This window comes from Platalea leucorodia, assembly GCF_965183815.1.
Source record: "Platalea leucorodia genome assembly, chromosome: 4".
Lineage (NCBI taxonomy): Eukaryota > Metazoa > Chordata > Aves > Pelecaniformes > Threskiornithidae > Platalea > Platalea leucorodia.
The window spans coordinates 23,340,333-23,367,999 of NC_138826.1; the positions used below are offsets into that span (position 1 = coordinate 23,340,333).

At 46.2% G+C, this 27,667-nt stretch overlaps 1 protein-coding gene across 1 annotated transcript in view; it reads left to right on the plus strand.

Moving 5' to 3' along the window:
• Positions 1-27,667, plus strand: part of TLL2 (tolloid like 2) — a gene marked incomplete at both ends in the record, with an annotated part of 97,680 nt that overhangs the window by 13,093 nt on the left and 56,920 nt on the right. Inside the window, one exon of the mRNA XM_082308375.1 lies at positions 21,584-21,694. Within this exon, the coding sequence (XP_082164501.1) occupies positions 21,584-21,694 (111 nt within the window). The remainder of the gene's footprint in view (positions 1-21,583; positions 21,695-27,667) is intronic.

Genomic DNA, 27,667 nt, shown 5'->3' on the forward strand with positions numbered 1-27,667 from the left:
TAAAAATTCTCCTTTTCCACCAAAGGCAGTTCAGACCAGAATTTTAAAGTTAGTTGGGAGCCTAAAGGTATGGATAAGCACTTGGAAAATACTTTCTAAAGGCCTTTTATAAATCTGCTCCTTTGTGTTTGGAGCTTTGCTAAAGCTAAAATGATCCCTTAGAAATGTGCTGTTATGGATGGCTGATCTGCCTCCAAACAAACTCAGTAGCCTGTTTCCTTTGGGCCAGCAGCAAATGCCAAGGGAGGTATAGAAAAGCAGGGCAGAACAGAGTGATATGTCCAAAAAGGCTCCCTGACTGTAGTAGACTCCACAGTCCCTGAGCCAGAGGTGGTTCATTGTCTTTAATGATCTCGGATAGATTTGTCTTCCATCTGCTTTCTTTTTGAACCTGCGTAGGCTTTCAGCATCCGTAGCCTCCTGGGATGAGAAGTGCCAGAGCTCAACTGCAGCATCCCTTTACTCTTTTCTTATCCACATGTGAGTCAGTGCATCAGGTGTTGCAGCTGGTTTAGTTAGTGTTGCCTACCAGTTTCCATTCTTGTCTTCTTTTAGACCAAAGCTTTCCATATGTTGTCTCTGTCTTGGGGGATTCAGAGAAACCCAGCTGTTTTTAATAGCAGAAAATACTTATCCTTTGCTATTGCAAGAAAATCCTTTCTTGAAGAACTCCAAGCTCGTGCTGGCTGGGGAAAAGGAGGGGAAATATTAAGGGCAGTAGTAGCCATGCTCCACACCCCAGGGAAATTGCTTCTCTGCAATGTCTCTGCAGCACGTTTTGCAGGTGAGTGTTGGACCACTCAATTGTTTGAGGGACAATTTTGAATGTGCCCATTAATTCATTTGCAGTGGAAAGGCATGACCAGAGGAGGTGCATGCCATTGCTCCTGAATGGCTGTCCTCTCCAGGGAAGTGTCTAACAAATCGGGGGGGGGGGGGGGGGTGTGATGGAAGGAAGGACAGTGTAGGAACCCAGCGGTAATGTACTCGCCACTGTAGTATCTGGACATCTTCTAATACTGGAAGTTTGAAACTTCTATTACTTTGCTAGAGTTTTTAGTCAGTTTTGTGGCTGAAGGCATGGTTTCAAAAAGCACCTTGTGTTTGTGATGGCCCTGATTTCAGAGAAGGACGTTGTACCTTTACTGCTAGACCCCTGAGAAGGATGATAAACAAGTTGTCCTTTACCCAGCATCAGCTAGGCATTTGGCTGCTGTGATAGGGGTGTATGGTAGACATAGACTGGTAGCTCTCTGTTGTGGCATCTACACATGGCTGCTGGTGGTGTTCACCACATGGACAGTCAGTGGGTGAACCAGTGAGGTTATGAAGAATAAAAAAGAGAATCCTTGTAGAGTCAGTAGCAGATCTCCAGTAGTGCTCATTCAGCTGTGTTGGACAGGGTGGAGAGGTAGAGCTGTATAAGAATAAACATGCATCCTCTATCCATGTCCACAGAAGGAAATATGAAGGCGGTGCTGTGGGTGAGTTGGTTCCGTGGCTTGCCCCGAATGCAGAGCATGCCATTCCTGAAGCTTTGATTATATGAGCTTTTAACTGGCTTTCACCTAGTTTGGGATTCTGTTTAGGAGCTAGGGGTGACTAGGGAAAAAGCGACTTTTAAGAGCGATTGATAGGAGCACTTCCTAGCTTCTGAAAATTCACAACCTGTCCTCATTCTGATGGCACCTGGAAAGCACACTGTGACAGTGCATGTCCTTTGGGTAGTTTATACGCAGTACTCTCTGCTGATGGCAGAAGCATGTCTATTTGGTGCAGTGCATTGTTTTTTTCTCTTGGGGGAATATTTTGGGTTTTATTTATCACTTCTAGATCTGTGAAGTTCCTTGAGCTGTCTTCCCCAAACTTCCCGATGGCTATTTGCCCTGCATCTAGGACTAGTGGAGCAGATAAGGTTTCATGTGAATCGTGATTGATTTTGCAACATCTAGTATGTGGTTGTAAAAGGGCCTATGAGCAATAAGCCCAGAGAAATATATTGATGTGTTCCCCCTTTCCCTTGCTCTCCGACCCATTGTGCCACTTTCTGTCACTGATCTTGTGACCTTTCATGTGCAGTCAGACCTGGTGAGGAGACAAAACCAGCCTTAGCATGTGAAGCCATCACCACCCACGGAAATACTGGTTCCTCATCTGATAATACCCAGTTCCTTCGTGACAGCTGTGCCATTCCTGCAGTAGGGGCACCTTTGAAAGGACACAGTGAACTATACTCATCCTGCCTAGCCAGCATTAAATAAAAACAAAGTATGAATCTCTGTGCTGGATGCAAGCTTTTTCTTTGTGGTGCTGACAGTATCTTTTTGTTGCTGCAGTTCCTGCTAGGGAAACAAAAAATTTAAGGATCTTTAGTGTTCTCAATTTCCTCCTGGCTGAGTAAAATAAAAATTGGATTAACATGTTTGTATATGTCCTGGTTTTGGCTGGGATAGAGTTAATTTTCTTCCTAGTAGCTGGTATAGTGCTGTGTTTTGGATTTAGGATGAGAATAATGTTGATAACACGCTGATGTTTTAGTTGTTGCTAAGTAGTGCTTATACTAAGTCAAGGACTTTCAGCTTCCCATGCTCTGCCAGGTGCACAAGAAGCTGGGAGGGAGCACAGCCAGGACAGCTGACCCCAACTGGCCAAGGGGCTGTTCCATACCGTATGGCGTCATGCTCAGTATATAAACTGGGGGAGTTGGCTGGCGGGGGGACACACCGCTGCTTAGGGACTGGCCGGGCATTGGTTGGCAGGTGGTGAGCAATTGCATCATGCATCACTTGCTTTGTATATTCTTTTATTAGTAGTATTTTACTTTATTTTATTTCAATTATTAAACTGTTCTTATCTCAACCCATGAGTTTTCTCATTTTTACTCTTCCGATTCTCTCCCCCATCCCACCAGGGGTGGGTGGTGGTGAGCGAGCAGCTGCGTGGTGCTTAGTTGCCAGCTGGGACTGAACCATGACAGCGTCACCTCTCTGTCAGCATCATAGTTCAACAGTCTCCATTGTGTTGATGTATCTCCGGAGTGGTGTGTGTACTGCACGACTGCTGAGTGTGGAGTATTTGAGTGTGTCTGATGAAGACAGATGCAGGGCAGTAATGTCCCAATAAATGAATGAAACATGGACATGGGGCTACTTGTATATTTGAGTGAGGAGAAGAAATTGTCATGTGTTGGTTGCTTTCTTTGAGGTATCGTACATTAGGAACTGAGTTACATTTTCTGGACTACCTTAAATATTACATTTCTAAACTTCCTCAGACTTCTAGACCCTGGTAATACCCGTTTTACCAGTGGATTTGCCTGCTCTCAGCTCTTCAGTGTCTGATGGTGAAGGAGCTTTATCCTCTCTTGCAGGTGCATGAAGAGTGGGAGAAGGTTTGCTCCCCACTATGCTGCAGGTCTGTGCAAAATCTGGAGGGGAATCAGAGGAGTACAGCTTGAAGACCTCCATGCTAGGCAATGCTGCTTAATGGTGGTTTTAATCTTGTGCAAGGTTAATATTAAAGTACAGGTGTGTACCATGCAGAGAAGCACTGGCATTTGATGGGTTAAAAGTTGTGGTGTTGATGTGGCTGCAGAGGGATAACTGACAGGAGTGGGAACAGATCTGCTGCTGCTGGGTTGTTAGAATAGCTCAATAGCTGGAAACTTTTTTTGATGGGGGCAGCCCTTCTGGAAAGTGCTTGCATTTTAATTTCCACTGATCAGAGCTGGCACGGGAATCCTGCTCCCCGGGAGAGCAAGCCGGGCGCAGATCTCCCTGCTCATCCTTTCTGCTAATGGTAGGAGGGAAAGGGGTTTGCTACAGCTCCCTCAGGCTCTCCTGCTGAGCTAATCCCCTCTCCCTGGCATCTTCTGGAGGAGCAGGAGGCGTTGAAAACCAGCAGATGCTGGAGCAAATGCCTGGGCACCAAGTCCTCTTTCTGACCCAGCACAAGTATCCTTCTGCAATAAATGAGCCACTTCCCTCTTCTGGTACCTTCCTGTTTCCAGCGGTGCTGGTTACCCTGCTTTCTGCCGATGCCCAGGGGTGCTCACGGCAAGGCCTGGCTTACTGCTGTGGGAAACGAACCAGTTTCTACTTTGCAGTTCTTTGGGCTGGAGTTTTTCCTGACATTGGTCTGCTTGGGGCTGCGAAGTGTTTTCAGAGTCTGAGCCAAAAAAGGGCTTCGCTGCCTCAGAGCTAGGCTAATGCAGGGAGACCTTACTGGCACTGTTAAATCCTGGCAACAGCCTCAAAGCAGCTCTGTCCCCTCTCCCCTTTGCTCCTGCTTTTGTCAAACTGCAACCTCCCACTTCAAAGACAGGCACGCTCCTGACACAAGACTGTTTGCTATACAGAGGGCACAAACAGCTTGTCAGGGGAAGAAGTTGTCTTCATTCCCTGTGTAAACTCATTTTATTAAGGCTGGGAAATGTCAAAATCGAAGTTGCTTTTGCACCTTCAATCCAGCCCTGCTTATGCGTTGTGATAGTCGCTGATTATATGACTGCATTACGCTGCTCCTGGAATAGATCCAGCTGTGGGGTGAAGGGGACTAATGATGACAGGGATCCTTTCTTTTGCAGAGCCAGGGAGGTGCACATTGAGCAAGGATGAAAAAAAACCTCTGTCTTTTAGACAGCTGAGTGGCACCATGGCAGAGCGTGTGCCGATGCTCTGCATCAGCATTCCTACGTGGTCCTGAGGGGGACAGTCTTCCCTCCCATCTTCTTTCTTCTCCCAGTATCGGTGAGCTGTGGAAAGTGAGCAGAATCGGGGACTGAGCTGGTTGAGAACAAACTGGCTGTAGCTAATCTTCACTGAGAGACCCTCCAGTCTCCATCAAGTTGTAGAAGATTTTATGTATTAGTGATCAAATGTGGCTGGAAAGCACTAAGAATGAGTTAGCAGTTTATGGAGGTGTGGAAGGTAGACCATATTTGCCTATGCATAAAGCATAAGCCTTGTTGAATGTCGTCTTCTGCTGGATACCTTAAGCGAGTCTTGTTGCATGAGGGGACAGAGCTCAGTTAGGCTCGCCTCTCTTTCTGGTTTTCCCTAGGAGGTGAAGGATTAATGATGCCTCCTTCAACTTACTTAACACCGTGGTTTTATGCTGACTCCTCACATCTGCTGTGATGTGATACAATGCTGAATGCCATGAAGGGCCTTTAAATGGCAAATAGCTTCCACCTGAGATCCTCCTGACTTCAGAGCCTTTGATTCCAGTCTGGAGCTGGGTCTACTAGCAATTATATTTTGTATGAATTCCACCACCTTGACTTTGGAGATGGCCGGTGTGTTGATTTTCCTTCTATAACCAATCTCCAGTGTACTGATTTCTGTTCATGAGGGGAGGCTTGTGTTCTGCAGCGATCTCCCCAAAAGCTACATCTTACCGTGAGGAGACAGACTGCGGCGGAGCGCCTGGGTATGTTCCTAGCACTCTCTGAGGGCAGCCTGCCATTACTGTAGCCTTATATTTGCATGTGCTTCAGGCTTCCTGCAGAGTCCAGGGCATGAAATAACTCCTGTAATTTGGACCCACGGGAAGAGGTTGAACTGGAGAGGACCCTGCACTACCAGTGGAGGAGGCAGAGGCGGCTCCTGTTAGCATGCTGAATTGCACAGCATTTTCATTCATTCCAGCTGTTTAACGGGATTACGTGAAGAGTGGCTTCTGCCTGCAGGCACTTAGTGCCTATGGAAATCTGCAGCTGTCTGGATCGGTTATGTGCAAATCCGATGCCTCCCCTTTATGCATAGGAATTTATGAATGACGGAAACCATGTGAATCAATTGCATGAGTAATTTTTCATGTGCTTCACCGTACGTCAGATTCGAGGGGGACTTTTGGTTAACTGTGTCTGTGGTCCCTGACGGCTTCCCCAAAGAGGAAGGAGATGCTTCAGGATGGCCACTAGGTGTAGGAGTAGGATAGCTTTGGTGAATGTGAATCTCCTTGCCTTGGGCCATGGGAAACAGTCCAGTGTGCCAGTGGACGTGGAGCTGAACACCTTTGTCTTCTGCTTGGTCCGACTGCCCTTTCTGTAGCATGACTGCCTTGTGAAGTGACAAGGACTTGAAGCCCTTCAGCCTCGAGAGAGGGAAGGTAACTCCAGCACCTTGGTGCTGGCCACCAGCAGATGGTCTATCTAATGGTGGAGCACTGGGCTGGGGAGCTGGGACATCCAGCTCTACCTTGGATTCTGTGACCAAAAAAAATTGCTTCACTTCTTCAGGACAGGCTGAGAAACATATCTTTGGATGGCTCTTTGGGACGTCTCTTTGGTGCTTGCTTCAGCAAGCTTTGTCTAAAGAGGTGAGGTGGGTTTTACTGTGCAAGGCCTGTTCCAGTAGGCACAGATTCTGCACTCCGCTTTCTTGGGGTACAAGTATAACGTGCAATAATTACTGATAAGGAAAATAGTGGCATCGACGTACTTTCCCCTTTGAATTTTTAAATCCTTCTAGTAGCCTCCTCTGCATTTCCAAATAAATATATTTATTGTCTGCTTCCCTGACCAGATCTGCCTTTTGGAGAGCAGTACCCCTGAGTGACAGCCTTATCTGTCTATCTGCCCAATCCTCCCATCTACACAGCTACAGACCGTTAGTTTGGATATGGTCTAGCTGTAATATGGCAAATGACCTGTTGCCACACTGGAACTGAGCAGGAAGCCACAATGAGTACATTAAAAGTGAGATGCTAATTTCAGATGGCACAGCAAAATGTGGAAACATGAAATTATAGCTTACATGGAGCCCCAGAGCTTCATTTATGCTTTGAGGAGTTCTGACAGCTACAGCCTGGCACCTAAGGGTAATGTCTGGATGATGGCTAAGCAAAAAGCATGCCTATCCTATGAGTAAGTAACTTCTCTGGAACCAGGAGCGGGGATGGTTGCACTGCATGACCTGATAGATCTTCTTCACGTGTTGAGGTGTTCATTCCAGGTCTTTTCCCGAGTCTGCTCACTGTGGTCCATAAAGCATGTTGCTGCGGTGGCATCATCCTGGGAGGAGGCAGCGTTCAGACTGGTCAGCAGCATCTGACTGCAGAAAGGCCTGGGGAAGCCCAGGCAGACCTGGGAACAAAGGAGCTGTTGCTCCGAGCTGCGTGATGAAACCTTTCTCTGTGGAAGCTAGACAATCTCCCCATTTACTTGGAAGTGGCATTTGGTCACAGTTTTTTGGCAACATATGGAAAATGTTTAAATTAGCTGTATGAGCCATACGTGAAACAGATGCATATTCTTGAGCAGGCTTTTGTCACTGATGTTTGAGCGAGTGAAGGGTGCAGCTGGCTCACTTGGGAAGTGGGGAGCATGTCCTCACCCAGATGTAGTTAAGTGCTTGAAGTGAAACAGAGAACCAGAATGTTACAGGATGTATGTTGATAAAGACTTACTTCTCATGGGCACCTACTGCATAAATAAGATAAATGGATGTAATGACACTTAACCCTTCGCTGCTTTTCTGATTGCTCACTGCTGGTGCAGGATCAGTTGTGTCAACAGAAGACTATATGGTCCATGGCTGTCTTGTTTGTGTCTTCCACTTGTATGCTGGTATATCGACACACTAGTTTAAAGCTCTGAGGTCTGATCAGAGCAGAATTCTACACCTTTCTGAGTGATCTTAGTAAACAGAGAGTAATGAGATATTGTTGAAGAAAGCAGAACATTACGACTGCTGTGGCTTTTGGTTGTGAATCTTGAGAGGAATTTTGTATGGGGAGAAATTGCACCCAAAACTGATGCCTCCATAACTGGAGCTGTGACAGCCTCTTAACTTCAAATCCTTGTGGAACTCTGTATACTGGGAGGATTGTGTTGCTGCACAGTCCTAGATGCTCACTGCATTGTGTATGGCTGGGACAATAAAAAGTGGCCTTGAATATTAAGAGCATTTACTTTATACATGCAACTGCAATGGAATAGACCAAGGTGGGAGTTCCTGAGACTGCAGTGATGGTTGCTGTGGATGTTTGGGTGGCTGAGTTTAGCTGATGTGGGACAGTAACACTGAAAGACAAGAACAGAGTTTATGGCAGTGGGGTTCAGAAAAGGGTGAGGAAGCAGTGAAAGCAGAGCTCTGAGAGAACTGCTGATAGGGCTGACTGGAAAGGAAGAGGTTTTGGGGCATCAGAAGGAACCACCCAAAGGAAGGCTGTGGCAGGATGCAAATCTCTCCTTCGAAGGGCAACGCTGTGATTTTTGTGTGCCACACAGGGATGTCTGCACAGTGCAATATTCATATACGGTTGTGCTGCTGACGGTCTTGTAACGCTCGCCATCCCAAAGCAGACTTGAAGAGTGTCTGCTGGGGTGAGCTGCTTGGATCCTTTGCCAGCTGTCTCTAAAGGTGCAAATCCAGAGAGGTATTTGGACAGGCTGCTGACAAGGCTTACGAGCTGCGGAAGGGGAAGCAGGAGATCCTGTTTACTCTATACGCATGATGAGAAACGGCAATCACTGTTTTTTCGTGCTTTCTTGTAGGAGTTTAGAACAGGCAGGGAATTGCCAGAGAGGTATGGGGTGTTTTAGGGGACTCTAATTGTCTCCCTGAACCAAGTGTCGTTGCAGCAGCCTGTGCAGCACAGTTCCCATCTGGGGCATCGCTGTATCCTGCAGGTTTGTCCCCTTCTGGGAAAGCCACCTCTTTGGATGACATGGCACTAGAGGTCAGGTTTCTGTGACCAAGGTGAATTACTTGGCAAATGCCTGTTTCTGGGCAAATTGGTGGTACGGGGAGTTTCCCTGAGGTGCATAGTGCAGGTGCGAGTGACCCTTCTCAGACACTGATGGGCTGAGCCCTTCCCCAGGCTTCTGGGCACCAGCAGACACCTACAAGCACAGGCCACACCTGTGCAGAGGGGACTCCCTTTGCTGTAAGCATCAAAGGCTTCAAATGTAAAACCAATGTGTTTTCAAACTTAACAGGTGAACCAAACAGCTGTTTGTGATGACAAATGCTGATATTGTGGCTTATGGATGAACCTGGGTGAAACATCTCCTGGGATGTGTTTTGACCTCTGCTTTTTTTTTTTTGTTTGTTTGTTTTATTCATATGTTTCTTCGAACGGGTTTTGCCCGCGGTGAGCCTTAGCCGGAAACATCCTTGTCACAGGCGTTACTCTAGTAATGTTTTGCGTACTGCAGGGGGTGGAGCACTTCATTTTGCGAGGTTATTTTTAACTCCTAAATACTTGCGGCGAGGCCAGTCCAGGATGGTGGCTGGATTCTTCACAAGGAAGGGCTGCGCTCTGCTGCCAGGGTGAGCGATTTCCACTCCTCCTGCTTGGGGTGCCGCTGTAATTTTCTGTGCGTAGTATCTCCCTCTGGGGAGCGTTTGTAAAGTTTGATTTTTAGAGGGAAGAGGGAGGAAAGGAGGTAAAATCTGCTGGTGTCCTTTTGTTGTGTGTTGGTTGTTTTGTTGGCGGCATTTGTTGTTGGGAGGGGAAAAATACTTTTTTATATTTTGTCCCTTACTAACACAACATAAATGCCATGTTTCAGACTGCATCACAGCTCAGCATGTGCCTGGGACAGTGCTGGTGGCAACATGCTTCCTCCTTGGGTTCTCTCCTAAACTTGTGTTGCTGACTGCTTTGCTGTGTTGTGCTACAAGGCAGACTCACCTGTTTCCTCTGCTATCACCTCTTGCTTTTCCTTGACACTCTGATTTCACAGCTTGTGGGGGTCCCGGTCCTGTGGGGTGCTCAGCCTTTCATTGCCTGGAGTGAGCTCAGCGGTCTGTGGAGGTTCTTGCTGGTTTGCAGAGCAGGACTGTGGCATTTGCCCAGTTCCTGAAATCTCATACATGGACAATGGGGGTTTTTTTGTCTGTTCTGCTGGGCACCTATGCTCGGCTTAGGGCAAGAACCCCACTATAGTCTAGGGGTGCCTTTGGTTACATCCCATGCCCCCACCACACTATTCAATGCTGCAGCCACTCTGGCTGCTAATCTCATTCTGATCTCTTCATTGTTGTTTTTTTTGGCAACACAAATTCCCCACTCAGGCCTGAGAATTTAACATCAGCACATTTGCATGACTGATCGGATTTGTCTCGCTTCTATGACGACATTGTTTCTATGGAAAATTAATGGATTCTCACGTTGTATTTTTAATGGCTGAAACCAACCCCCTGCTACCCTCCCATCCCCGAAGCTCTCAGAGGGGAAGTCTGTAAACAGCTCAAATTAGCTATCCTCCGTAAATAGCCCCCATTTCTTTCCTGCCTGCTGTCCATTTCTTTTCTCTCTTCCAACAGTGCTGCAACACTCCTCTCCTGGTGTTGGTGGATAAAGAACAATGAGTAAAATGAGTCTATGTTTGCTTTCCTTGTCTGGCCCTTGAATAGATGTGATCTATCATGAACTGCCCCCTTTCATCCAGAACCATGTGGTTTTAAATGGTCAGCCTGCCTCAAAGTTTGCTCCAAGCAGGCCTGGGTTGTTATGTTCCTTTTCTGAGGATGCAGCTCGGCTAATAGCTCTGCTTCTGTTCATTTTTGTGATAAGCCCATTTTTCTGTGGGTGGGCAGGTGGCAGTGAATTTCCTGCCTGTCTGTTTGGGGTCACCCGTTCCCCTGCTGCATTGCTTGGGGTGAAAACAGTGAGGTTTTGACACCTAGCGTGTCAGGGAAAAGGGGCAGGTTTTGCAAAGGATCCTGCCACCTGAAGGAAGAACATCCCTCCCCAGATGATGCAGTTAAATAAACTGTAACGGTTCACTCTGTGTTGTGGACATGGCTGGTGAAATGTCCTCAGTGGGGGACAGTGCTTAGCCACTGAACCACTCCAAATGAAGCTTAGGTTTACAGCAGTTTTAATCTTAAATTTTCTTCTGCCATCTCTAAAGTTATTTTTCCTCAACTTAATTTCAAGGAATAAATCCAGGGCAAGTCCCATGGTACAAGAATTACCTAAGGAGAAGGTCTGACCTGGATTGTCTCCTCCTGGAAGACTGAAGCTGGTGGCCAGAAAGCTCAGAAAGGCTCTTGTGGGACAGCTCCTGAGGGGGGTGCAATGTTTTAGGTCAAGGTCCCCTAACCCATGGTACTGAGAAAGTAGTGTTGAACAGGGACCCGGATGCCTGAGACAGAAACTGCTGGCAGCTAGTCCCCATGCCTCTTCCTGGGGTGACACTGGGGTGAGCAGGTGATCCCTAACCATCTCTAGCCTTAAGTGGTTGACTGCTGAAAATTGTGGCCTGTGTCCCCCACAAGGTGAAGATCCTTTCAAAAAGAGCTTGTTCCATTGCTGCATAGCTGGACTGCACTTGGTTGTCCTTATTTCCCTGTCTACCCCAGACTTGGCTTGTGCACAAAAGTGTACTTGCTGCGAAAGGTCTTGCTTTCAGCCCCACAAGCCCAAGGTGAGGTCGTATCTCTCTCTGAGGGTAGATGGAGTTATTGGGGAGCTCAACTGAGTTTGGTGTTCCTACCTTCCGGTTTTAGGTCCCGATATCTGGAGGACAAGACCAGCCTGGTGCCTCAGTCAGGAGGTTGTGTTTGCAAGCAGAACAGGCTTTGCCTTAGCGCTTTGGTAATGAAGATGCACTATTACAAATGGCAGGCAGGAAACTGTGGGGACCTGATTGCTTAGTTACTTAGGACAAAAACGTTGCCAATTTTTTAGGCAAAAATGCTGAAGGTATGGAGATAAGGTAAGCTGGTTGATTTGAATTCTCATGGTGGAGGAAGAAAAGGGGGCAGGAGAGAATCTGCTCTGTGCTGGCGGAGGCTGAGCTGAAGCAACTGGCTGTGCAAAGTGTTACTTTTCTGTATGCGATTGTTGCTTGGGGCTTTGGATTATATTAGCGTGGAAAAAATGCCTCTGAGTGAAGGGCCACAAATCATAGCTGGGCCAATAGGGAGGGAAAGAGGACTATAAAACAGGAAATCAATTTAATACTCGGTGGGTGTTTGCAGCGTGCTCACCCTTCCTTCAAATTGCCAAAGGAAAGATTAATTAAAGTTATATTGAGCAGCAAAAATGATGGAGGGTGTGAGATGGGCCTTGCGTGGTACAGCTTTGTCCATAATTAATTGACAAAGGCATTCTTGGATTTCATTATCCAGAACCTTGCCATCTCCTGCTCTTAAAGGGCAGCTGAAGCAATGATGGATTTCCAAGCCAGTGTTGCTGCCTTGCAGGTTGAGCTAATGAGGAACACTTCGTAGGCATTTGGGAAAGGTGCTGCCTCTGTCAAGTAGTGCCACCGTGCTATTTATGGGTCCTGTCACTTAGGATCAGAGCACGAAATGGTTTTATCTGCTTGTGGCTTTGGTTCCTGGTTCCCCCTTCTGCCAAGGTCGGTCTCTCCTCCCAAGTAACAAGCGATAGGACTACAGGAAATGGCCTCAGGCTGCACCAGGGGAGGTTTAGGTTGGATATTAGGAAAAATTTCTTCACTGAAAGGGTAGTCAGGCACTGGAACAGGCTGTCGAGGAAACTGGTTGAGTCCCCATCCCTGGAGGTATTTAAAAGACGTGTAGATGTGGTGCTTAGGGACATGGTTTAGTGGTGGATTTGGCAGTGCTAGGTTAACGGTTGGACTTGATGATCTTAAAGGTATTTTCCAACCTAAATGATTCTATGATTCTAAGGTTGGGAGCTGTGTGCACTGCAGGGTGGAGGTGTTGGCAGGGGATGGAGATAGCTGGTGGCTACATCTCTTGTCTCTGTCTGCTGCCTTTATTTAGTCAGAATAACTTTTGAGCAGGGTGCGATGAAACTGTAAGAGGCCAGGGCTGTCTGGGCTGCTTGCTAACTGATGATCAGGGACAGAAGAGTATGTGGCTTCCCTTTCCCTGCATCATGATCCAGCTGCCATCTGTGTCCCTTGTGTACTTTTCATGAAAAGTTGCACCTGATCAGTGCTATCTTTGTGAGAGGCTTTTCCTGCTTGCACCAGCTGCTTTTCGGGGCTGTTGTGTGTTATTTTCTACTGCTTTGGAGACACCAGGGCTTTGCCTTTGTGATAGAGTTTCAGAAGCCAACTCCTGTAAGCTGAGATGCTGCCCACACTGCCAGGTTCTACCTATCTGTGACTAGAGCACTTCCTCCCAGATTTTCCCTTGAAGATCGTAATTTGGTTTGTCAAAGCTCCCCTTGAATCTAGCTGGATATGAAGCTTTCTGCTCTTGTCTATCTGAAAAGGAGCTGTGGCAGTCCTCTCTAAGGGTATTTAAACACTTTGTGGTGCAAGAAGGAGTTTCTACATACCATGCTGTTGTAAGGGGAAGGCTCTGCCATCTGCCCAGCAGGCCAAGGTCTGGTAATCCTGGAAGTTTTTCTCTGTTGATTTCCATAAGAAATTACTGAATATGCTCACTAGTGCAGGGCTGGGAGATGTAGAGCAGGCTGAAGCTTTGGATTAATTGGATACAGCAGCTCCAGTCTTTATTGACAGTATGAGCACCATGGCCATGCCTGAGTTCTGTCTGTTGTGCATTATTGCTGTGATGGCTGATAGTGCCTGGCTGTGGGATACTGCAGAAAAGAACTTTTTTTTGTTTAAAAAAATATGTGTATGAATAACAGTCTCTTGATGCAAGGCCAGCACTAGATGTTCCTAAAATCAATTGTAATTGATTAGGCCAAGAAGAGGAAAAAGTGATTGCAGCTTAGTGCAAATGCTGGGTTTGGCACTTCTAATACCAGCTAGGATGGAAGAAACAATGGCTGAGTTGGTTAAATTACATGAAGTTGGCAAATGAAGGGTTTGTTTTTTGGTTTGCTTTTTTTGTTGTTTGTTTTGTTTTGTTTGTTTGTTTTTTGGCAAGGGCATCTTGCCAGGCTATTGGCTTAAAGAGAAGATACCCGGTCTGTTCTGAGTCACCACTGGCTTTTCCCCTATGTGGCTCTGAACTTTGTTAACTTGGAGAACAAACAGACCCACCAACACTACCTCTGTTTAAAAGCAATTTCCCTGCACTCTCTTCTGGCTAGGAAGGTGTTAGCTGCTCAGCTTATGGATGTAAGTAGCTAAAGACACAAAATATACGCTTTCTCATCAGCCCTGGATGCTCTAAAAAGAGACTGTTGCTTCATAGTCCACTAGCTCAGTGCAGTAAAAGATGGGGTTTTTTTTTTCTAGCCTACCTTATATGCAGGCTGCTTCCTCAAACACTAAACAATAGCAAATGGAGAGATGTCCGGGCAAGGATGGGGGTGGCATCCAGCTGAGGGCTAGACACTAGGGTGGAGGGAAGAAATGATGAGCTGGCAGAAGCTGCAGAGAAAGAATCTCCCTTTGAAGCGGTGGCACAGGGTGGGGGCATGCTGCTTGCACTTGGGAACAAGCAGGATCTGAAAGTCCTTCCTGGCTTGTGAGAAAGGAAGGTGCTGAAATTGAGCCCCCTCCTCAGCAGAATGGAGCATTCATGGCCATGGTGGAGTTGGACAGGAGCTGGGAAGGGTACCTGTGTCCCTCAGCAGGAGGGGGACAGGGTTGCCTGGGCAGAAGGACAACCAGGTGGTGGGGGTAGGGATCAAAATACATTCATTTGGGTGTCTGTGATAGCTTCTTCCTAAAGTCTGCTGCCTGCCTACATGTAAAATGTGTCCAAGAGGCACTCTGCAGGCTGCATACAACTTTCGCAGAGAACAATTCAGAGATGCACAGCTAAAGCCCTGTCTCCTATCAGCATTGCAATGGGACATGCACAGTCATCTAGAGCAGAAAGCAGAGAGAGCAAAAATGTTAGGAAGCTCCCACAGCTCAATTTAATTTGCATGGAAACAGGAGGGGTTAAGCCAGTCCCTTGGGTTTTGCACATCGGATTGCAGGGGAGTAGCATCCTTTACCCTGTAAGGCACACTGAAGAACTGGGCAGCAAACATTCCCCTGCAGTGTTTTCCTATGAAGAGGCAGGTGTTTAACCATTTAAGAGCCCGTAGAGGGAGCTGCTTTGCTGGCTGTGGCATAGATTTCCCACTCTGTGTTCACATATGCCTTCCTGCATTGCTCATTGTACCAGGAATGGATTGATAGATCACTGGACTGCAGTGACTGCCATGTCAATGTGGAAAAGATGAAGACCTTGAGTGAGGAAGCAACCAACAGCAGGAGAGTTATGAATATTAAAAGAGAAAGATCTTTCTTCTAACCTAATTATGGCAGGCAGTATAACCCATGCCACTGAATTGTTCAGTTCTTGGTTAAAATAATGTGGCATTCAGCCAAGGGAGAGCATCTATTGGTCCTTAAAGCTGGTCATTGTGTAGGCTCACATGTATGTTCGCAGCTTTGGACAAACTCAAGTCCAAAGTATTTCTTTGTTCCTGCATCGTCACCTTCCAGAAAAGGAAATTCATTGAACATGAATCAGAATTTCTGGCCTAACTTGGTCTCCTGAAGATAACTTCCCAAGAGAGGGTGCTGTGGGAGCACTACACATGATAATTCAGGCAACTCAGGTTTCTGTGGAAGTCTGAACAGGGATTCAGACTCCGATTGCCAGACGGTTTTGATATTCTTGAAATACTTGTTGCCGTTTAGAAGTGGACCGCCGTCTTAGACATTCCTCCACAAACTGAGACTTGTTTCTGAAACAAAACATGCTCCCTGGGCAGGGGAACTCCTGCTCACTGAAAACTGAATTGCTGAGTCCCTTTCATCAGGAAACCCCACTCATGCCAGGCCGCAGCTCTGGCTCCAGACACCCGTGCTGTGTGGAGGGGTTTACCGCCAGAGCCTTCAAGCCAGCTTATCCCTGAAGCTGGTCACTGGGAAACTTCTGATCGTTCCTACTGAGGAGAAACAAACTGATCCAGATGAAAATGTAATGGCCAAATGTAGCAGTCTTGATGCTTTTCTTTTGCTCATTACTGCCACTTGTTTCCCATCCTCCTTTGGCTTGAGTGTTCGATGCTCAGGATCTGGCCCTATTTCCAAAGTGTTGGCTTGGGATTTTTTCTCTCTCTTCTTTCACTGGTTTTTGCCTTATTTTGAGGCTTTGCTTTTCGCTCTGACACAGTTGTTACTTTGCCCAAAGCAATGTGTTGAGCTTTTTCTTCAAGGTACAAATCTTTCTTAGCATACTTCAGAATACTGTTCTACTGGTTCCTGTGCCAGCAGACAGTTCAACAACAGCAGCAGACCTGTCTTCCTGTGAAGAAAGAAATATGGAGGTGCTGCGAACACACTTTGATCTGTTGATTTATTTATTTATTGTTAGACTGCAGAGTGTTAGCCCTAATGGAAGTGTGGCCAGCCCTGAAAATTAAAACTCCCAGCGTTCAGACCTGTCAGGTTGGAAAGCATCAGCAAATGCTCAAAAATAACTTGCATGTTTTTGCCAGTGCATGAATAGTCATATTGTTGTTTGCCAGGAGGTGGCAAAGGAGGTATTGCCTGCCTGTGTCTGCATAGGCCCAGGACTCCTTGCCCATAGCTCATGTTGCTAAGGTGGGACATTGGTTTTCCCTTGTACTATTTGGATGTGGTACAATCAACTCTAGAACTAGAGGAGCTGGTGCCCTAGGATCTTTCAGTAATGAAGATGATGGAGAGCAGAGATCTGGGTGAGGATAGACATTGCCCCTTACAAATACGTGTGTGATTAATCTCATGAGTGGGTTCAGAGCACATCCTTTGATTGCACTGTGAGCCACAAACAGCCAGTGTGACTCATCACTTTGGTGACACAGTTGAGCCTGTGTCAGGCAGACACAAGCAGGCTACCCGGGTTGCCTGACAGTGGCATCTGTTGATGCTCACAAAATTGGAGATGACAAGGTTAATTGTGCAAATGCTGCTTCCTTGGATATTTTGCACTGGCATGAGTAGTTGTGAGGCATCCCCACTTGGGAACCCAGCTATCATCTACACACAGAGGTTGTGAACACTGGTGAAAACTGAGTTTGAGTGGTGAGTATTGATGAAACAAGTCTGAGGGATCTACCTGGCTTCATATCGCTATTTGTTTTCCATGCTCCTTGCTGTACTGCACTGTGGGAAACCTGCTGAGCAAGAGTAAAGTCCTTCCAGCAAAACTGTGTTAAAACTATGCTGGAAGAGCTAAAATGAAGTCTGTCAGTGTGAGCTGTGCCAGCTGGCTGCAAATTCAGACAAGACCCTTGAGCTGATGACATACATTAACTTAGCGTGGCTCTGGCCCCACAGAAAGAGGGCTCCTTTGGCTCAAGTTAGAGGGCATAGCCCTTAGTCTAGGTTCAGACCCCATTCAGCACCTGAAACCTGCCATTTTTTAATAAAAGGCTCAGTTGGTGAAAGAGTCTATGTTTGAGGTGGAGCGGGATGGAGGGAGCTTTCTTGGCAGGCAGGGTATGCCTGTTTCCAAGGCCTCTTTTTCTGTGAATCTCTGTCACAGCTGATCCTGATGGGTGCCACAGGGAAAACTGCTGTGGTCTCCCATAGCGTCCAGAGGCTGACCGCTTTGCTGATCCCTGTCATCAGGGTAAATGTATCGCCTATACTGATGCCCTGGTGCAGGAATGGGGGCTTCCTGTCAAGGGGTCATGGCAGGCAAACAGGTGAAAGTTTTGCTCCAGATTGGTGGCTGGAGATCAGTTCAAACACAGACATTGGGTGACATTTCTCAAGTGTGGAGTTAAATTCGTCTTCTGCCAGCTGAAGTGGCTCTCATATACTTGTATAAACTTGGAGCTGACTGCAGCGAGGGTGATGGATACCTGTCCCCGCGTATTTGTCTTGAAGTGTTAAGAGATTGGCCTGTTTTTAACAAATCACAATATTGCATTTTGTTTTGAGATGTATTTTTAGGAACAATGTTATTCAGTTTTCTGGCTGAATACCAGAAGCTTTTCTTGGTGATTTTTTTTTTTTTTCCTATTTGTTGTCTTTGGGGAAAAAAAATAAAAAAAGAAGTAGTAGAAAGGACAAGAATTTTGTTAAAAGGCCTGGATGAAACACGCTTTTCATGAAAAAGGAATATTTTAAACTGAACACTTTTGTATTGAGTTCTCATAAGAGACAGAAAAACAATTTTTCTCCCCTGAAATCAAATTGTGCTACTCAGAACTAGGAAAAGGAGAAAACACAAGCAGCAAATGGGAGAAGGGAATTGCTTTGGGGTGTTGGGGGAAAAAAACAGGTTGGAGGTGATTTGCAGGGAAGAGTGGTGAAGATTTTAGAAAGAGGACACTTTGGGCTGTCACATTGCTTTGGAGTGGGAGCCTGCCAGAGCCCCCCCCCAAAAGTTAGGTGGAAAATGAGGACTGTGAAGGCATTGGTGGGTTTGGACTCTGTGGTTGTGTGTGAAACACCTGGAGAAACTGTTCAGCCTGTCCTCTGCCTAGAAGGAGGTGTTCTCCTTCCCAGTGCCATCTGCCATACCTTCCAGGCGTCATGGCACCTCTGTGCTCCGCACGCAATGCAGCATGTGGACTGTTTTCCTGGGGGAGAAATGTGCTGAAAATGAAGACAGCTTGCCAGGCTGCTTTTTTCATTTGGGGGCTGGATTTGTTTGTTAAACACACCCGTCCTTCCCCTTTGCCCCAACAGACAAATGCTGCCCGGTTGCATATGCTGGGAGGTGGTGAGGTTAAATGTTTGGGGTGGTTGGTGCAGGTTACTAGTCCAGTGTGGAAGCAGTCTCTCTCATATTGGCTCCATCAACCTCAATAAGAGCTGCTCTGTTCTTACTATCCAGAGCGATTAATGCATCTTCTTAACAAAAAGCTGTCACGCCGTTGCACCGAGCGTTACGAGTTTGCACCTGGCTGTACGCTGCAGAGCTCTCTGCCAAGAGAAATACTGGTTTCCAAGTTTGTTAGCCTGCTGTTTGGAGATTCTAATTTTTTTTGTTTGTTTTTGTTTTCTTTTTTGGAAATCCTCCCACATTAAATTAAAAAGGAGACCTTGGTAAAGGAAATCAGAAGGGATGCTTTGAGATGCTTTATTTGCCAGCAGTCTCTGAACTTGTGACCCTTTAAAATAAAGTACTTGGGCTTTCCTGTGGGACGGCTCCCTTGGGGTGGAAGCAAGCATCTTTCAGGCTTGCATGCCTTTAGGACAGAGCCTTTGACAGCACAGGAGAAGTTGCAGCACAGCATTCTCAGCCGGGACTTCCAGCGAGGAAAGTTGTTCAGCTGGTTCGGGACTGTGATAAATCATGGTTCCCCTGGAGCACGCTGGGACTGCAGAGAGCTGGAAATAAATGCTAGGGAAATACAGCTTTTGTAGTGGGCCACCTTTCAGGATGATGTATGACTTTGTAACAGAAAGAGATTCCTTTGCTAGGGCTGGGAGAAAACTGCCGCCTGCCATTGGGAAGGAAAATGTAACAATTCTGTTGACGTAAATCCATGCCGCAGGCTTGCCCTGGGAGCTGTGCTTTGGCATGGGCTAGCTTAGCCTGAGAAACAAACTGTGTGGTACTAATGGAAAAGAGCCACTGAGAGCCCAAGGTGGTGGCAATTAGTTTGGGGCTGAAATGGAATGATAGGTTTGGCAGGAGGGTAGCGAATGGGTATCTAGTTGGCCAGTATAATTGTGACTTGCTGAATGTGACTGGGGAGGGAATTAGATGGCATGGGATGCTGTTTGCATCTCTGCCCCTTGACTGCTACATTGTCCTGAACAAATAATTTCTCTGGATGGATAAAATGTCTTTTCTTTGAATTGCAGCTACAGGAGCATAGGTCTCTGCTTTCTTCTACTGGCCATTCCCAATCAGCTTGGGATGTTTGGCCATGCTGGTAGACTTGTTAGCTGGTGGGGATCTGACAGTATTTTAGGTTCTTCTCTGTTCATTGTGAGGGCTTGGATTGCCAAGAAGTTGAGGAGAATCCGAGTTCTGTGTTTGTGTAGTAAACAGAGGCTCTGTCCTATTTATAATTGATGTTAGTCTGTGTGTAGGTTTGTCTGCACTAACTATGGTCTATTCTGGAGCTGTTGCCGTATTTCTGTACTGTGGGGTTTGGTAGCACTGTTCAGGATACCCAACCAAAAAGCCAGAGCCAGCCTCCTTTGAGGCTGTCTCCCATTCTTCTGCTGTGGCCAGGTAACCAGGGGGAGACAGCTTTGTTCCAGGGAAAGGGGGAAGCATCTGAGTCCCCCTTCGCTCATGCCAGGGCTTTGCTCCTCGTAGCAGCTCTTGGCTGGGGCAGTTTGTGGTAGCTGGGATGTGCCCAGTAGCACGCAAAGACTTCTTGCCATTCCCATGTCCTAGAAAAGTGACACTCGTAAATGTTATTGTGCTGACTGAGGTGCTGAGATGCAGAATAGAGGAGGTAAGTGCTGCTTCAGAACGAGTGCCATGCTGTATCAGAAAAAAATTTTCTGAGTTACCCTTTCATAATTCAGTTGCCACAGATCTGATGGCAGGTTTCTGATAGTCAGGCAAAGGTCCCTGTTTCATTTGGCCTTGGCAGTAAAAGTGAGACGATGGGTAAAACCCATTGGTTTCTTAGGTCTAACATACTTTGATCAGTGATGTTGCTAGTGTAGCAATGGGATGTTTTTTCACCCCAAGTAATGTAAATGTTGTTGACTTAACAAGAGAAGAAAAAATGATTCCATCAAATCTGGTCGCTGTTGCAGAGGCTCAACATTGCTCCTTGTCTGACTTGCTGAGTTCTCTTGAACTGTACCACTGATTAATTTGGTCTGGGTTTTTTTTTTTTATTTTTTTATTTTTCATCAGCCTACGCAGGCTTCTCGTGTGAGTTTTAACAGCTCTGTTCGTAACCTGTTTGTTATCTCTGAAAGATCTGTTCTGCTTGGTCAATTGCTTCATCACCTGTGTTTATTTTGTTCAAATTCCCCAAATGGTAACTATACACCGCAGCATCAGCTGGGTTGGGATACTCCCGGGGTATAATTTTTTCCACTCAAATGATTTCCAGTCTGTTTCTCTGAGCTGTAAATGTCAAGGTATCAGTTTGTTTACCTTATTTTCATTGTTTCTGGCTGAAACTCAAGGATTTTTACAAAATTAAAAACTCTGCAAACTTACATCTGGGTAACTGAGCCACAAAGGGACAAATAACTGGTGTTTCTCCACCAAAGTGGAAATGGTAGGCTGGCTCTCAGCTTGGATTTAGACCAGTGCAGTGTGTCTGAGCACTAACTATGTGTCTGAGGTCCTGCAGGCTGACAACTGTAGCCTTTAGATACACGCTGCTGAGCTGGAGTGCTTTACTGCCGTCCTCCTGTCTTATGCAAATTGTTAGCCTGGGGATGGTGCGGATGCAACATCTCAGTCAGTATCTCAGCTGCGACTTAGTTAGCTCCTTCACACTAACTAGGGAAACACCAGTGATTGTCCCTTGTGTAGGCTTTAATGAAGGGTGAACACCACCACCGTAGTGCCTGGTTGAGAGCTAGACCTATAACAACGAGTAACACAACGAATCCCAGCTTATCATCTCCTTTTGGTGGATCTGCACAGTGGCTTAATTTAAATGCTGTCACCTGGCCTCCACTGATGTCCACTCCGTCTGTACTTTTAAAACTGCTGCTTTGTATTACCTTTTCCTGGTCCAGGGAGTAATAGCCTTTTAGGTGCGATACGGGCCACATAGGAACTGTACTTTCCTTCCAAAATAAAAACCAAACTAATTGCAGTTTGTTTCTCTCCAGCTGCCTTTTGGGGAGATATCGCTTTAGATGAAGATGATCTGAAGCTGTTTCAAATAGACAGAACTGTTGACTTAACAAAACACTCAGATGGCAACGCAAGACACACTTCAGGTAAGGGCAGCCCCGGGGTGGCGATGCCTTCTTTCCCTTGGTTTTATCCTTAGGGAGGAGGGAGTTCCCTCTCACTCATGATGCCTGTTCTCACAGCCAGGGAGATGCCTGCAGAGCTTAGTTATGTGACTGAGGGTGGGATACAACTCGGAGCTTTGTTAAATAAAAAATGAGTCACATTTGATGTAGCCAGTACTATCTTGTCTGAGGGAGAAGATTTTCAAATTTACAGCACTGGCGTCTTTCCACGAGGAACAGTCTTTCTGCTAATTTGGAAGGAAATGTGTTTGAAATAGGGACGCTCAGTTTGGCATTAGTTTTGACTCTTATTGTCCTCCCCCTTTTTCCTGCAATGTGTGATCTTAATGGAATAATGCATTTTTTTTTAAGCTGTCTACCTAGGTAAAACCCACTGCAGTCTTGCATACAGACTACCCTTGAAGTGATGTTATAATTGAAATAGGTTAACAATTGTGTTGATTTTCTGTAAAGCCAATAGATGGGGTAACATATGCTAATGTTGCCCCCCTACACAGCTCTTATGTATGCTCAGTCTTGTGCCAGACCAGAGTTGTTTTTTGACTCGGTAGCTCTGACTGGACTCCAGCTCTAACAGTCTCTGAAATGCTGTGCAACTGGTTTGGAGGGCTGCCTGCAGTATTGTTGCCTCTACTCTACTTTATCCTGGCAAGAGAGAAATTGTTGGAAGTTTGAGCTCTGAGTTGCACCAGAGGGGGCTGGAGACAGAGCAGGTCAGGACAAACTTCTTTTGTCTGTCTGCTGATATGCTGTTAGGTTAGCAAGTAGGATGAAAGGTTGGATAGAGACAGAAATCACTGAAATCACATGTTCGCCTGACCCCTGTGCATCTCAGTTCATGCTGTACCATTCATAAGGACTGCTGGCTGGTTCTGTATCCTTGTGACTGCCTAGCTTTAGTTTCATAGCAGGTGTAGGTCCTGTCCTGGGGATCAGTGCTCCAGCTTGCTGTTGGAATGAGTGTGAAAGATGTCACATCCATCTGCCAACACAGAGGCATGCTTTTGATGTTGATGTAACTGATTAAACGCATGCAGATGCTGGAATTCTGGGCAGAGGAGGGCTGTCCAGTTCTTCAGATTACGGATTGCTCCCTGGAAATGCAGTTATCCTGTGTTATCGTGTCACTTAGCCCATTCATGTCATGTTTTGGGCTGTGGCATATTCTCAGGTGATAGGTGATTACGAGTAGGTTGCCTTCAGAGCACAGGGTACCTCAGAAAATGAGGACTAAGTAAGTGGGACAGGCAGCATTCATCTCTTCCACATCCCTTTGTCAGCTCCTGAAGTTAGACGAGGAAACCACTGGGGAAGCAAAGCCAGACAGTGTTTGATGGTATTAGTTTGCAATGGTAGTTTTTTTAGTTGTCATATCTAGCACGTTTCTTGCACTAAGCACTGGTGCCAGACCCACACCATCTGGCAAATGAACTGAATTTTATAACCCACATCTGTATCATGTAATGCAGGCGCTGGTCTCTTGAAACCAAAGCTCATGTTGTGTGGTTGGATTAATCTCTTCGTGGCACCTTTTACTGACTGAGGCAAAGCTGGTGCATCATACGATGCTTTGCGTTAGGCAAATGGTGATGTCACGTCACTCACTTGGCCCTGTCCTCATCTCCGGCAGGCTTCATTCATCCTGGCTTTCAGCCCCTGGAAGTGGAAGCTGATAAATGGGCAGCCCCCATGACTGCCATGCTTTCTGCAGAGCATTCACAGAGGGATACCTGTGTTCACCTGCCCTGCGAGGGGGCTCTCTACAAGGGCAGGAAGGGTTGATTCTTCTCTTGTGGGGCTTGCTTGACACTCATGTGGATTGTAAAAGGGTGGTCTACTTCAGCATGATGTGGATTGGAACCCATTCTTCCCTGGGAGAAAGTCCTGCGCTCTGCTTTTTTATTTCTAGTGGGAAGAATGCAACCTCTGTACAGAAACAGCCTAAGACCTTTTATGAATGGGACCCCTTGAATTATAACATTTCAGAGTTTCCTAAAGCTGTTAATCGGATTAGTTGTATAGTGGAGGAAGTACTTAATACATATATGCAGACACACAGGCTCTTCGTATCTGGGAGCTGCAGTTCTGAACACGCTATTAGGCCAGGCATTCTTCTTCCCCTGTGTTGTTTCCTTGTCCCCAGAAAATGCTGTTTGGCTGGGAGGGGGGGGTGAAAATTGTGCCATTTGACACTCTTAGGCTGTTTATGGGCATACGCTCTGCTAGCTTGTGTGGAGCATCTGCAGCTGTCAGGCTCTGGAGGAAGAATGGGGTTCCTGCGTTCAGGGACATGGTCACAGGGGACGTGGTTCTTCACTGGATCCAACTGGAGGTGATCTGTTTTAGTAAAAGCTCTGCCTTGGTTTGTGAGGGTTGAGACTGTCAGATGTTTAAAGCTTTCCCATTCCAACTCCTCCTCTTCACCTTCTTCCAGTCTCCTGTGTAGAAAGATAGCTATGCCCTTCTCTAGGCCCTTGAGAGAGAGGCAGGGAATCTGATCTGAGGACAGCCTGGATTCTGCCACAGATCTCTATGCTGAGCTTAATTTCACAGCATGGATGCGTTCCAGGCTTGTTTTCTGCGTTAATTTCCTACTTGCAGAAACGCCATAATCGCTGTTCAGACCCTCAAAATTTGTGAGCCTACTTGAGAGTGGGATGTCTTTTATTTTGTTGAATCAGCACTGCCCCTGGTTTGGCTTCTGGGAGAATGGGATGCCTTGAAGTTCAGTGTTTCCAAGCATTTTCTCAGCAAATATTGGAGGTAGTGTTTCATTCCCAAATAGCATTGTCCTCCTGGTGAAGTCACAGAGCAGGGTCATGGTTCCTTCCCTCTGAGGGACGCTGGCTCAGATCTGTCTGGCTCATGTGGGATTCTCAGTTAGGGGTAGCTGTCCCCTTGGTACCTTGCTTCAGAGCTCCAGCAATGATGTCTCTCTTCGGCCTTGTCTGGATGTCTCTGTCCAGTGTGCCTGGATTATTTTGTGTGAGTGGTCACGTATAGGGAATTGGCATTACAGAGGGAATTGCATCACATGTGTTATGCACTTAAAGCCTTCTGGAGTGCAGAATATGACCTGATAGTCCTTATTGATATGAGCAGTCTCCTTTGTTCCAAAGGAGCTTCCTTTCCAAGAATTTGTCAGGGAGAGCACAGGTTGAGCAGCTGAAAACTGCAGAAGGCTTTGCAATAGCATCTTGTGTGCAAGCATCATTCTCTGATATGTTTATAGCAGTGGCGTTTTCTTCAGACCCTGTTGAGGGAAAGGCAGGCACGATGGTGGTCTACAGCTAAGTGTAACCCATTTAATCCAAGCAGGTTTTAGGTGTCTACATGTTGATCTCTGTCGACTTGGTTAAAAACTCTGAGCCATGGCTTAGTAGAGAGTATTTGCAAACAGTGCAGAGTCACTCTGAGTGAATGCCAGGAGACGTGCTCCTCTAAGAGGGCTCAGGACTACCACCTAGTTAGTTGCTCATCTGGACCCTTTTAGGATTTCCCTGAAGGTTCCAAAGTGCTTTCCTCCAACCCAATTTTAAATCATCCCAGTAATATGACATCTGTGCTCCTTTCCATAGGTCTCAGCTCTGCTTTACCTGAAGCTTAGTTTTACTCTCATCAGTGATCTGGTAAAAGAACTGTTTAAAGTTGCACAATTTGACCTTTCTTTGAGTTGAGATAAAATTTTTCTAATTTTCTAAACCAGGAGAAAAAAATGTTTGTGTTTTCCTCCCAGTAGCTGCTCTCCTTTGAACCTAGGTCCTAAGCTCAGAGAATTGCTTGTGTTTTTTTGTCTGCTGCTTCTTGTATTGTTAGAGATTCTGCAGGCCAAACTGTGCTTTCCACATCAACCATTCATCCTGCTATTACCATCTGTAATGCCAGATTAAAAATCTGCCAAAGAGGAAATTTCCTCCTCCCCCTTAAAAATGTTTTGCAGCTAGATAGGAGGAAAAACAGTAAGGGATGTTGTTACAGGAAAAGTGTTACTTTGCATTTAAATTGTTTAAGTTATCTACCTCCCTCTCTCTGTTTCTGTGGTATAAAGTTTAGATGTCATGTTTACTATGAAAATCTGTTGTTCTCATGCAGTGATGTTAAAATGGATACCCTTAGGATCTGGCCCCGTAGAGGTACAGTAATGGTTCAAAACATAATGCAATGAATCCAGTACCTGGAGATCTGCCAGTGAGCGCTATTCTCGGCAAGCCCATGCTTCACCAACTCCTAATCACTTTGATGAAAGACTTTTTTTCAAAGAGCTTACAGTTTTGAAAAGTTTCTCATAGATATTTTTTTTTTTTACCTTTAGTGAAAATATTTGCTTTTACAATATATTTTGAGTTTAGAAGAAACTTGAGACAAAGCTTTGAGGATTCCTGTGCTGCTGAGAACCCCCAGATGGCTTTGAAATGTGGGGAAGCAAGAAGGCCCTGTGTAACTGCACAGTGTTGCTTTTCTTTTGGACCCAAGTGAGTCTGCTGTTGCAAGGTGATTGCCTTTGCTTTATTGCTTTATCTGCTGAAGCGTCCGCCACAGAGGAAGAAAGACTTTTCGTGCCATGCCCATGGGAAGGATGTACCTATTTAATCCTAATGGGCTTAATTTAAGTCTTTTCAGGCAGCTTAGGGATTAAGAGGACTTTTCTGATATATTACCTCTTTTCCTGATTTTTTCTATCACAGAGGCAGTTTCTAGTCCTGAAAGACACCTCTGTGAGTGAGAAAGGCAAGTTTGTCTCTTCTGGGTTTGGCACCAGCAGATCAGAAGACACGGGAGTCTGGCTGCCCTCGCTGATGCCATGCTGCGCTGGACTTGCTGCTGAGGCACTGACTCTGCATCCCGCTGCTGCCAAGAATGCTTTTCAAGAACAGTCAAAACAGGTTTTCTTTGCCTCTGATCCTGAGAGGTTTTTAGGCTCATGGCTTGAAGGCCTTGATGAGGCTTTCACACTGCCACAAATCAGTGGCAGGAAGGATTTACAGAGCATCTTTGCTAGCTAGAGTGAGTAATACTTCAGAAAACAGTGCAGCTGGGACAGGATATGTTTGATCCCAGGGTTTCTACTGAAATCAGAGAGGAGACAGAGGCTGCCGTGAATAGCTGCAGGCTCTGGCAGCAAATTCATGCAAGTTATTCTCTGGCGAATGAGGCAAAGAGGAGTTCTGCATTAAACCTTCTTTTAATAAGAGCAGGGAGTTAGATTGTTGGCACACGCCAGCTCCACTGTTCTTGAGCGTGCTGTGGAAATGCAGGCAGCTACTCCGCTGCTTCACCAGGTCTGCATCAGGCCCACATCTGCAGCAGGCTGCTTTGCTTTTTCGTGTTTTGGGATGCCTGTGGTCAGCTTGTTTCATGGGACTCTTCCTGTTTCAGGGCTGACTCATAGATTTTTTTTTTTTTTTTTTTTAATGGTAGCATGACAACCCAGGAATCACAGATTTAAATGTACTGTGCATAAACTGCTTTGGGGTATGGAGGCAAACCTTGAAGAGATCTAGAAGGGAGCAGAAGAACGTGCAGTCCTGTGTGAGTGCATGCCTGAAAGTCTGTATGGTACAGCGAGGGTGACCACAGTGCTTTTCAAGTTACATAGCAGCTTTTCATTCACGTGTGGTGGGCTGTCAGCCCCTGAAACATGTTTCACTGTTCTCTGGTTACATTCCTGAGGCAAGGGGTTGATTCCCACGTGAGCTGGGATTGCTTGCAGGACAGGTTGCTTGAGTGCAGCTCTCCTGCTAAGAGCTGTACTGTTTAGCCTCAGGCTAGAGAATAAGACTTCTCCACTGGAATGCTTAAGGTGCTGGAAGCAGTCACAAGCAGGGCTTCTGCTGCTTCACGCTGGGAGGAGAGATTGCTCAATCTAGGGGCTGTGGCCAGTATTAGTGCTGCACATTACTTCCAAGTCCTGTTTGATGCTACTGATGTGTTTCT